The sequence below is a fragment of the Bactrocera neohumeralis genome, chromosome 5, assembly GCF_024586455.1.
Source record: "Bactrocera neohumeralis isolate Rockhampton chromosome 5, APGP_CSIRO_Bneo_wtdbg2-racon-allhic-juicebox.fasta_v2, whole genome shotgun sequence".
Lineage (NCBI taxonomy): Eukaryota > Metazoa > Arthropoda > Insecta > Diptera > Tephritidae > Bactrocera > Bactrocera neohumeralis.
Genome location: NC_065922.1, coordinates 3693672 through 3706109, shown reverse-complemented (window position 1 = coordinate 3706109; position 12438 = coordinate 3693672). Strand labels below are relative to the sequence as shown.

General features: G+C 37.3%; 2 protein-coding genes and 7 non-coding genes across 12 annotated transcripts in view; 3 read left to right on the top strand and 6 right to left on the bottom strand.

Moving 5' to 3' along the window:
- LOC126760632 (eye-specific diacylglycerol kinase) overlaps positions 1–12438 on the top strand; it is a 213050-nt gene that overhangs the window by 88006 nt on the left and 112606 nt on the right. The window lies entirely within an intron of this gene.
- LOC126760660 (farnesol dehydrogenase) lies at positions 2446–3548 on the bottom strand. The gene is made up of 2 exons (XM_050476475.1): positions 2851–3548; positions 2446–2771 (listed from the first exon to the last, which is right to left on the bottom strand). The coding sequence occupies exons 1-2, from the start codon at positions 3421–3423 to the stop codon at positions 2595–2597; spliced, it is 750 nt and encodes a 249-aa protein (XP_050332432.1). The 5' UTR covers positions 3424–3548; the 3' UTR covers positions 2446–2594.
- Positions 4402–4473, bottom strand: Trnac-gca (transfer RNA cysteine (anticodon GCA)). Its single transcript has one exon. It is a non-coding gene; the product is annotated as a tRNA-Cys (tRNA).
- On the top strand, positions 4715–4787 carry Trnaa-agc (transfer RNA alanine (anticodon AGC)). Its single transcript has one exon. It is a non-coding gene; the product is annotated as a tRNA-Ala (tRNA).
- Positions 5416–5487, top strand: Trnap-ugg (transfer RNA proline (anticodon UGG)). Its single transcript has one exon. It is a non-coding gene; the product is annotated as a tRNA-Pro (tRNA).
- Positions 6100–6171, bottom strand: Trnac-gca (transfer RNA cysteine (anticodon GCA)). Its single transcript has one exon. It is a non-coding gene; the product is annotated as a tRNA-Cys (tRNA).
- Trnac-gca (transfer RNA cysteine (anticodon GCA)) lies at positions 7170–7241 on the bottom strand. The gene has a single exon. It is a non-coding gene; the product is annotated as a tRNA-Cys (tRNA).
- Trnac-gca (transfer RNA cysteine (anticodon GCA)) lies at positions 9541–9612 on the bottom strand. The gene has a single exon. It is a non-coding gene; the product is annotated as a tRNA-Cys (tRNA).
- Positions 9935–10006, bottom strand: Trnac-gca (transfer RNA cysteine (anticodon GCA)). The gene has a single exon. It is a non-coding gene; the product is annotated as a tRNA-Cys (tRNA).

Sequence of the window (12438 nt, the reverse complement as noted above, 5' to 3'; positions counted from 1 at the left end):
AATTCCAACTAAGTGTGCGTATTAGTATGAATGTGTGAATATATCATGCGGCCAGATATGACAGCCAATACAAATATTCTAAATTTTTTTTCTCGCGTTTAATTAATTGCCTTGTCGAAGAAATAGATGATTTTTTTTATTTAACTGCTGAAAATGATATATATACATATGTATGTATATATGGATTGGGTAGTCGAAAAAGTCTTTTCGTATTTTGTCAATAGATGTCGTTGAAGTCGTATATCTCCAGTGCTGCCAATCACATTGTGTCATACCATATGGTGTTGGAAAGATGAAATTATAATCTTCATCTAAACAAAAAACAAATAAATTTTGAGAAGTTGAAAAAAAGTTACCACTGTTCAAAAATGAGTGAAAATAATGAAGAAATTCGCTATATTTTTGTATAAAAAGGGAAGAATGCCAGAATACCACCCAAGCCACCAATGAAATTTGCAAAGTTTAGGGTGACGATGCTGTATGAGTTCGTGTAGCACAACTATTGTTCGCTCGTTTCCGTTCTGGAAACTTCGAAATTTCGATTTAGACCGATGGAATAAAGTCTGTGGCGAAAAAATGGCAAAATACATATTTGTTTTTTTATTTATTAGTATAAATAGAAATACGAAAAGACTTCTTCGACTACCCAATATATATATTTGATCTTTATTTTTTTGGTTTCAAGTCATTCACCAGCGCCGCCTATCGAGTGTTCATCAACCTGTAATAGACATGCTAAAAACTCCCTACAAATTATAATGAAAATATAATCAACATCATAAGCCTAGAACCTAACCAAATAACTTTCATCAGCAGCAAACATTCCGACCTAAACCGAACTAAAGACGAGCTTAACCGGTAGATGCATTAAGAACAGGAAATGAAACTAAACTGTATGTGGCCCAAAAATCTGTTTCCAACAGAGAACAAATTTCATGTTTAGTTTCATGTAAGTTTAAGGATTTTCAATAAGAGCGCTACAAAAGAGTTTTAAATAAAACAGTTTGGGATATAAATGAAATTCTGTAGCACATACATTCGATGCCATTATGTATTTCTTTTGCATGGCTATCACGAGCACGCTTGTAGAAATCCAGACGCTGAACCCAATTTTCAATTTTTTTCAAGCATAAAGCTGCAATTTCACGTTCAATATTCGCACCACGTTCGTCAATCGTCGCTGGCTTGTTGTCATAGACTATAGACTTGAAGTAGCCCCGACCGAGGCGGCAAGTTGACTGGGCCATTTCGTGAGATAACACGTTCACTGAACTTGGTTTTCAATAAATCGATTGTGACATTTACTGTGTGGCTTGTGCCCCCGTTCTGTGGGAATCATATATTGTCCAAGTTCGTATCATCCAATTCGAGACAAAAATATTCGGTTATAAAAAAACTTTTAAATCGCTCTTATTGAAAAATCCGACCTTAAAGTTGAGGCCACTGACTCCGACTTTCGGTAGTAAATTTAATTAAATTCGACTTGTTGTCGGATCGTATATCTTTCCATGATCAAATGCAAATCTTACTGAAGAGAAATGCCAAAAGAGCGGGGAAAAATATGGCATCGTTTGCTCTGTTGAAAACCCCTCTATCTTATGAAAAGTCTCAGAAATATCGAAACAAGTGCGACGAAACTCTCATAATCTATATTTGTATCTTTATCTTATCAAAAATCAACACAATTTCTGGAGAAAAATCAAGTGCTCACAGAAGAGTTTCATAGACTCGAGTTTTTCATTTAAATATTTTATTTTATTCTCTCTTACTCTCTAGTACTATGTTGCTATAAATTGTGCGTCTGTACGTATGTATATAAACAGTGCTGTCAAGCTTTTCTGCAAATTCCGGCACTTATTTGTTTTTAATTAGTCTCTTCCAGAGGCCTGCTGAATAATTTAATCGCTTAACTGACATTTATCGCCGATAGAAAAGTCAACACAACTCAATTGTTGTATTGATTAGATTGTTGTTGTGGTGATTATGTGCGTTCGGCCAGCTGCACACGCCTCCCGCTTTTCATTGTGCACAATTTCGTTGTCTCTCGCACTCATACTCTTTCCAATTTTTCTCTGCATCTCTCTTGCTCTCTTTTCGCACGGCACTCCAGCTCTGTGCGCCTTCAATTAATTTCACGTAAATCTGCTGCTATTAATTTGCTTATTGGAGCGCACTCATCGCACTGATCGCCCACAAACAATATCAATGGCAACTACAATAGCAACAAACACGTAATTTTATGATTATCAGGTGATGACAGTTTAATGACTTCATCTGTCGAACACAATCAACGAGCGGCCGCTTCAAATTAAGTAGATTTTGTGTGGCCAGCGGCGCAGAGAATGCAAAGTAAACAATTGAGTTACGGCTACATAACAACAACAGTAAATACAAATTGTTTATAACGAAAATAAACACGACATGAGAATGAGAATGAGAGCTGGAAACTTGTACAAAAATTAGCTAAATATATTTATTTTGGTATTTACATACTCATATATGTTTATATATGTGAGTGTTTGCTGGTTACCGGGTAGCGGCGCGCATTATTTTATTGTACTTCCTTCCCTTCCTTTATGGGCTAATCGGCTATCTTAGAACCACTCGCCGACGGCGCGCAGCGTTATCTCTTGCACTTGTGCGTGCGGGGGCGTGGAGAGCGCATAAATTACGGCATTGGCGATATCGTCGGCCTGCAGTATAACATCACCCAACTGAGCTTTCGTCTCGTCCGGCACGATTTCGGTGGACACCCAGCCGGGGCTGATATTCTGACAAATCAAAAAATAATCACTATTCAAAAACTAAAGTTCTTCAATATCACCGCTGGCGGAGACTTTGTGCACTCACCGTCGTCTTGATCTTCGTTTTCAACGTGATCAACTCCTGTCGGCAAATCTCATTGATCGCATTCAGAGCGAACTTTGTCGGCGTATAGACGTTTAAGCTCGGATCGTCCTTACCCGGATTGTAGCCCGCCAGACCGGCAGTACTGTTGATGAAAATCAAGTGACCGGGATAGTTGCGCTTTCGCATGCTTTTGAGCGCATTTTGCAAACAATAAATGGAGCCCATCAAATTGGTGTTGACCACATCACGTATATCGCTAACTGACATGTCGACCAGGTTGCCATCGCGCAGTATGCCCGCATTGCTGACGAGTAAGTCGGTGCCACCCAGTGTCTGTTCGATCCAATCGAATGCCTCGCTCACCTGCTGCTGCTGCGAAACGTCGCACTGCTTGAAATGGAAAAGCGATTGCTGTTCGGTAGGCAGAGATTGCTTGAGCTCCTCCAGGCGATGTACGCGCCGCGCCAGGCCCACTACTTGTATGCCCGCGGCCACAATCAACTTGACACAGGCCGCACCAATGCCCGAACTGGCGCCGGTCACCACGGCTACACGATTTTGCCAGCGATTCATATTTGGCGAATTCACAAGTTTCCCTTTTGATAAATCTAATCAAATCGTTTGCTAAGTGCTGCGCCGAGAGAGTACCAGTTGCGCGTGCTGTGTAGCGGCGACTGAATGAGGGCTGGTCGGCACAACTGTGCATTTGCAGCGTTTGCGAGTACAAACGACAACTGATAAGCTGATTAGCTCGGAGTGTTGCTGCGTAACACACAAACGACATGCATGTGTTTAGTTGTTGATTACCTGATTTATTTGATTTATTTTTCAGTGTACCAAAGGGACGCATATGAAGCCGCAGACTCCGTTGTAAGCGCACAGTGTGTTTTTTAAACGAAAGGGTTGCTTAGAAAAGTTAATGGAATTATAAAATCACATAATGCCGACATGACATTGAATATTGTTAATATTTATTAATATTCTTTATTTTAGTTTTATGCTTTGCTTAAATCTTCTTGACGGATCTCTTTCTTTGAACGTGTAAAATTTTAACAATTAAAACAGTTTCAAACAAATAATTAAAATAGAACACATTGAGATACTCGATCAAATTCTTTTATAAAATTCGATTTATCGAATTTCTGTATTCAAAAATTTGCATATATCATTCCAAAATCGATAAAATTAAAGAAATCATCAGTTATTTCTCACATGACTTATCGAGCAGACATCGAAACTTTTGAACTCAGTCATCCATCAGGGACTATATAATCTAAAGTATACTTATTAAGAGAGCTAGCAGATATATGTATATCATTAATAGGTATAAACATACATATGTATTAGCTAGTCATACTTAGATTTACTGTGCCACAAGTATTCACTATCTTTATCCGTCAGCATTACGTGTTCATTTCCTACTGCTGGTTTCATACAACATGCGATCATATGCAATTGTGCACAAATTTATTTATTTTATATTATTTACATAAAAGATTAAAAAAAATCTGTTGTAAAATATAAAAAGGCAACTCTAGAAAAAAGCTATTAAGGGGACACCCGGGTTTGAACCGGGGACCTCTCGATCTGCAGTCGAATGCTCTACCACTGAGCTATATCCCCACACAACACTATTCGAGTTAAAGTGGCAGTAAAGCGAAATTAGATATATGTAGCTGATTGTAATTATTCACGCATGTTTGTTTGCATATGAGAAAAGAAACTGAGTAAAAGCAACTATATACTATATTTCTGCGAACCGTTTGTATGAACTCAACATCGAGCAATCGCTTTTGTATGAATCAACAATGCAGCGACAAGTTGACTGTGGTATTATTGTGCATTTGGCTTAGTGGAATTATGTGGGGATGTAGCTCAGATGGTAGAGCGCTCGCTTAGCATGTGAGAGGTACGGGGATCGATGCCCCGCATCTCCAAATGGCTTTTTGTTGAACATCTTGTAATTATTTTCTTAAGAAAATACGGATATTTTGCAAAGGCACGCACATACATATGTATGTATGTATTTGAAAAAAAAAATTGTTTAAGCTTAAAAATTTCAATTATTTTATAAATAAAAGTAAAATGGTTATACTTGTGACAACATATTATAAACATAATTGTGTTTGATCATTCTAATTCGCACATTCAGGCAATGTTTTCTTACAATGGATTTGAAGACTGTCGGATGATTTCTTATAAATGTTTGAATACTCTTCGTTGTCTAATTTGAAGTTTTCAACTTACGTAAAATAAGAACACACATTTAATCATATACTCAATATTTTATCGGGGACATAAGAGCCTAAAACAAATTATTTACACTTAAAACTAAAAGCTTTAAAATTTGTTGAGAATCTTCAATTGGCTTTGAAAGTGCGGCTATCACATACTTCATGTTCACAAAATAAGTGTTTGGGATTTAATGTACCCAAATAGATTTGTGTACATGTGGCAACATATAAACTGAATAGCTTATTGTGTTGGATTTGGTGAATTGCTTGTTTATGGTGAAATGCGCATGTGTGGGGCTAAAATAGCAGAATTTTCGAAATAAATTTGTGCGGCTCAATGGTCTAGGGGTATGATTCTCGCTTTGGGTGCGAGAGGTCCCGGGTTCAAATCCCGGTTGAGCCCGATCGACTTTTTTTTATATATTTCCCTACGTAATTTTTAGTAAAATACTTTATTTAACTACTAGTGGATCCGGCCACGCGTTGTTGCTGTGGTTGGTATACATTTTATACTATTATTCACATAATAAAATATTCAATACATTGAAAATTTCACTTACGAATGAAGGCGAAAAATTTTTGTCGGTATAAGCATCCAAGGGATTGTACTTGAGGTTTAATTTTGAATATATTCATACAAATAAATTTCATTGGAAAAAATAACGACTTTAAGGCTGCTTTCTCAATGTCTGCTTACCAGTCGTTCTGTTCAGTTAGTAGAGTTGTTCGCTTAATAATTGTACTTAATAAACATCAACGAACTGAGACCGGTCAATGTGCATGGTTAATGGAGATGTCCGATTAATAGAGCGTCCATTTGATAGAGCTTTCACTGTATTTTTTATTTATGAATTGTTTTTACTATCCTATCTTCTAAGCTGGTCCAAACCAACAGAATTGAATTCAACCATAGAGAAAGTCGGAATAGTGAAAAAAGGCAAATCTGATGCTGAAATTATTAGTTAGTATTATTAGTTACAGCTTATAAAATATTGAAGAAACAAAAAATTTATTTAGGGGACACCCGGGTTTGAACCGGGGACCTCTCGATCTGCAGTCGAATGCTCTACCACTGAGCTATATCCCCAGTTGGGGTTTCGTCGCCAAAATGCACACAAAACAACTTCCTATTGGGGATAGGTGGCTGGGCTGTCACTACACCCTACATACGGTTGGGCTTCGTGATAGATATTCATATGTTTGGGGCAAGAACAATTCTAACTACTTTCTTGCTGCACTTTATTATTTTATTGGTGTACCAAAGTCATTTGCAAGTTTTACTAGTTTGTGTCGTAACATGAAAAATTGTTATTTTATTATGCAAACTTCAATTAATAGATTGTTTGACCAAGATTATCTATTTTTGTCTTTACCATTATGGGACGACAATAATTAATTTTTCTTTAGGGCTTAGGAGTTTATTGCTAGTAATTTGAAATTCGGTATTTTATATACAAAGACTCTTGCGTGTATGGAATGGAGCTTGCACTCAGACATTTACCTGCTTATTGCTTTATAAAAAATAAACCTTTATTTTATACTCAAATCAGTATCAAGGCGCAATTATTTCAAAAGTGAATGTACAGACGAGTTTTAGATTTGAAAGCAAAGCGTAAACTTTAATAAGGGTTCTGTACATTTCGGTAGGTAGACTCCGTTTTATGTTCACATTTTGAAGGAAAGAGAATGGTATTATTTTGCTCATTGTATTTTTGTGGAGGAAATTCCATGAATTGCATTTAAATTAGGTAAATTAGCTTGAAATTAATAAAACATATATCGAGGAGAATTTAAAGAGCATATAAAACTATTTGAAAGGATAACATGCCAACATTTTATTCAAAAAGATTTGGTGGGACCTCTCTAAAAAGTTGTATATCTTGCGTTTTCTGTGTTTTGTTCTGCTTCAGGTTATATTTTAGTATAAACCATGAATCATATGAGAAATAGTTTATTATTTCACAATACTTTATTTACCAATAAACCATGTATGATATGATGAAATTAAATTAAAAAACATTTTAATAATAATTTCCGGCCAAATTTTTAATTTTAATTAAAGTGTTCTAAGAAAAAAAAATATTAAGGGGACACCCGGGTTTGAACCGGGGACCTCTCGATCTGCAGTCGAATGCTCTACCACTGAGCTATATCCCCACATAAAATTTTCTCGCCAAAACGGTATTTCAATATGCACTACTTGTGTGTGCAGAATATTCTATTTCATTCGTTTGTGTTTGCTGTGCTTTTGCTTTTGTCTTTTCCTTTCTTTTGTATTTGTATTTGAACTCTGTTCAGCTTATGGTGGGAATAAAATCATTAACATTTGCTTTGAACAGAGATATAACAGATGTATTTTATGTTAACAGCCTTTCTCTGTTATTGGTAATAAATTTATGAAAATTATATTATTTAAATTGATAAAGGGGTTCCCTCGGGTAAAAAACAACCTTTTTTTAAACAATTTTTTTCTCATATAAAAATTTAATATTGTATTAGAATTTTTTGTTGTTACAAACATACGCTATTAACAAAGAAATTCTGAAAATTTTCAGAAAAAATATCTTAAGCTCGACCATTGCGACGCCATTTCCGGTGACCCCTTGGAAAAGCGATGCGCCCGCGTTGGAAGGATAACTCCTAACAGAATTATCTAGAGAGAACCCCTTAATAACTAAAATTAAATATTAGTATCGTAGTTTTGAAGAAATGTTTGAAGCAGACATAATTCTTTCTACTCATCCCGCATTAAAAAAATATGCTTAATCAGACACACCCCACCAGGGTTAAGTCGCCGAAATAACAAACCTTGGGTGTGTACAATCGATGTGAATTCCGGTATCGTCTAACAGACTGTTGTTGTAGTGCGGAAGAAATATGTAATCATGACTTTTTATAGCGTTTTCTTTTCTAACAAAAAAATTAATGCAACATATTTTGCCCTATGCTCGGGCTGTACAAGTTGAGGGTACTTTCTCAAAAACTGTTTCAGGTTAGTTTGTTCTTTCCTTTTAATGTTTTCTTCCAACCGTAAAAAACGCAACATTTACTACCCTTCTCAAAACTCAAGGGTGAGAGTTGCCTAGAAAATGTTTATTTATAATTTTTGATGTTTTTTAAATCAGGTTCACTAAATAACGGATGATCCAAGTAGAGGTACTTTTTTCAATAGCCTTTTTTTTGATAGATCACTTGAAAGTCTTGTCAAGCTGTCTCGTTATTTTGTTTAGAATTGTTTGGCTTTTTACGTTTACAAATTGTTCAACTTTATTAAGAAAATTCACGTTCTCTAAAGAATACGTTTCGTCGGTTTCGCTCAAATTATGGTCAACATAATCGGCCTACTGAGCATACTATTCGCAACACCATCAACCATCTTGAGACCCAGCTTTCATTATTGGATAATATTAAACCGAATAGATCGCGTCCAGCACTCAGTGAAGAAAATATAGCAGCCATTAGCTGAGAGCGTACACGAAGACCTTGGAGAGCGGATTTGGCGCCGTTCGCAGCAGTTCGGACTGACGTATGGAACGAATTGGCGCCTTTTACGTCGAGATCTCAAATTGAAAGCGTACAAAAGACAGCTTGTGCGAGAACTGAAGCCGCTTGACCGTTCCCAAGCGATATCGCTTCGCACTATGGTCTATTGAAAAGTTCCAAAAAGATGCGACTTTTTCGAGGCAAATTTTGTTCGGCGTTGAGGCCCATTTATGACTCAATTGGTATTTAAACAAGCAAAATTGCCGGCTTTGAGACTTGAAGAGAGCTCTTGAAGCATTTCGAAAAATTAACGGTTTGATGTGATTTGTGGGCCGCAGGAATCATCGATCCATATTTCTTCAAAAATGACATCGCATTAGTCAATGGATTTATTGAGGTAACACTACCGTGAGCAGATAATTTTATGTTTTGTGTGGCGCGATTGGCCACCAAGATCGTGTGATGTTACACCGTTAAACTTTTTCCTGTGGGGATATGTAATGTCTAAAGTCGAATGCGGACAATCCCCTTCGATTCAGCCCTTTGAGGAAACATCGAACTTGTTATTCGCCAGTTAGCAGTTGAAATGCTCGGACGAGTCATCGAAAGATGGACTCAACGGATGGATCATCTGAGACGTAGCCGCGGCCAACATTTGAAAGAGATAACCTTCAAAAAGTAAATGCCAAAGGATGTTCTTTTGAATGATAACAAAGAACTTCGAAATGGATCATGGGCTTTTTTTGTTCTTTCTTCATGAAAAAATTTAACATTTTTAGAATCTGTAATTTCACACTTTAATTATTTCCTACGTATCTAAAATTATTTTAATAATTACTTTTATACTTATTTTATGTTCTTTTAAGAGTTGTTTGGGTATTAATTACACTAACCAAAAATCAAGTGTAGAATTTGCTCCTTAGTGTTTAAATAACTTCTCAAGTGTATGAGCTGTCAAACAAAAAACTTAATTAGGGGACACCCGGGTTTGAACCGGGGACCTCTCGATCTGCAGTCGAATGCTCTACCACTGAGCTATATCCCCACACTTTTTAACCCTTTCCCCAATATTGGAAAAAAAATTATTTCCAAAATGTACTAACCGTTAGAATGACTCATCGTTGTCTCTTGCAAAGCGTGAAGCTGCGATGACGCCATTCTTAGCGACCAACTTAAGGCAATGCACTCCTTATATGATAGCTTGTCTTGTTTCGTTAGTAAATTCAGCAGCAAATTTGATGGTTGACGAACCGTTGTTTCGCTTTCATATACACATAGCAAGTTGCAAAAATAATAGCGTTGTTGTTATTAGAGAGTGTGGTTTTTTGCATTCCAGCACCAGCTTAGTGCATAAAAAAATGTAATTAAGGGGACACCCGGGTTTGAACCGGGGACCTCTCGATCTGCAGTCGAATGCTCTACCACTGAGCTATATCCCCACATATTTAGCCTTCCCCCCAATAAATTTAAGTTATATAACACAACCGTTATCGTCAAGCCCTTTTTTATCAACATCCTGTTACCCGTTCGAAAAGCAGCATAAAAGGCAATATAATTGATGTATGTCTTATCTACATCAAGATAACTGTAATTGATAGATAGTGGAATTTTTAATTTAAAGTTTAGGTAAGCTTTAATATGAGTTCTGTCTTTCCAGAACAATTATTTAGTCGAACAGACAAACATATTTCTGCAGACTGTTATGTAAAATAGGAAATTTTCACTTCTGTCCCAGAAAATTAAGCTTCGCGCAATCAATCTTCAACACATGCACATCCCCGCATCCGCATTTCATGTTACTAGAAGTGAAACCAAAAAATTCAATGCAACCAGATGACTCACTCTTCTTCTTCCGCAAAAACTTAGCATACAAATCGTCGTCATATTTCATGGCGATTGCTGGGAAGTCATATATTTTAATCAAATCAAGCATATTTTCGGTCAAATCTGTTTGGCAATATTCTCATTTCACTTTTTGCGATGCAAAGAACTGAAGAATGTGCTTCGCGCGTCTTTTGAATTTCACTGCTTCAGAAATCTCTCTTTGTTTATTAATATTGCTTCATTCTTGAGCGAGCGTGTGCGCTAAGCTCGTATTCTGCGGGACACTTTACTTTTATGTCGCTGCGTATTTATCTGTGTATGGGTTTGCGCCCGCTTCCTCAGTTCCCGCTCACGCTAAAAGAGAAACTTCCACGTATCACTTACAACAATATTGACAAGCGCTGCGATACAATTTGCATACAGCTGCCGCCCCACCCGTTTTCTGCATAATACTGGAGGGATGCGAGGCGGGAGAAGAACCCCACAAATGCAGCAGTTGCAATTTGGAGGAGAATGACTGAAAGTTCGTATATTCAATGACAAAATGAAAATGCAGTAAAGCCGCACTGGAAATTTCTGGCAAAGTCACGGGTGTCAGACACGAAGATTTGCATGCATTCGCATTCGTATATGAAAAATGTTTTGTATTTGTGGTTGTGTGTGTGCCTTGAACTCGGAAGAGATGCTTCAATTTTCGTGAGGATCAAGTTTGCCATAAAACTTTACTACTGCTTCCAGGCTGAGAGCATTTGATTATAACAAAAATAAAATTGTATCAACACAAACTGAATTTGGCGACCCGAAATACAAGTGAAACTTGGGAGATGCGTGATAATGCTGTAGATGCTTAAACACAAAACCACATCGATTCAGTTTGAGGAATCTTTACTTAGAATATAATTCAGAGCAACAACATTGAATTTGCTCATGACATATGAAAAAATTGTTAATAGATACCAAATATGTAATATAATAAATATGTCTATGCGTATATACATCCGAGGTGCATGATACTTGGATCCCTTTTCATGGGCCTTTTTGGACAAGGAAACAAAAAAAGTCCGGCGTCACATCTGGGTTGTAGGGCGGCTGCGAAAGCGTGGGGGTGCCGGCTTTGGTTAGGTAGCTATTCACAAGAAAGGCGGTGTGAGCCGTGCCTTTGACGGTTTGCTCAGGAGGAACCAATTCATGGTGATGATGCCTTTGAGGTCAAAAAAGACAATGAGCATCGTTTTCACTTTGGATTTGCTCATTCTTCCGGTCCTCATCAGCGACCTCTTTCCGGCTCTCCAAAAACGTCTGGTGCCACCGAAACACACCACTTCTTGCTAAAGCAACATCTGGGTAAGCCTGCTTGATCATATCAAACGTCTCTGTCGCAAATTTACTGAGTTTCACACAAAATTTAATCGCGTCTCTGCTCTAGCGAACGAGTTTTTGAGATTAAAAGTACATATTTTCATAAAAGATTTGTCAGCCACTTAAAGTAACTTAAAGCTTGTGGGATCATCCATTTAGAACCGTAAAATAAGACTAAGGACAATAACATAAAATAACGATGAAAAATAAATGAATCTCTATTATGCGTGTCACCCTGTATAAATACTAATTCTTGGCACTCTTAAGGCTCTTACACAAGCTTACTTTTACACACTTGTTCCCAAAAAAAAAGTCGAAAAAGAGAAGAAAAACTCAAAATAACGAAACGCTAAGCCAAACCTTGAGCCTTCTAATAGTTAACGGGAAAATCCGCTCCACTAAGCAGGATTATTACCGCAAATGAGCACCGCACAACAACCTGAGAGGCGACAGACAAGTAAGCAAATTACACCAAGACGTTGGTCCAAACACGTAGCCCGCGTAGCCAAGGATATCCTTGCAAGCACCAAAATTTGTTACTTGCAGCCAACTCAAGCGAACTAACGACACGTACGACTTACACTCAGACATGGTCGTTTACCAAAAAGTGACAAGTCAACCGACCATCAAGTCAAAATGCTCGTAACACGGCCAAGACGCATTAGTTACGGAGACGAGCGCCAGCGGC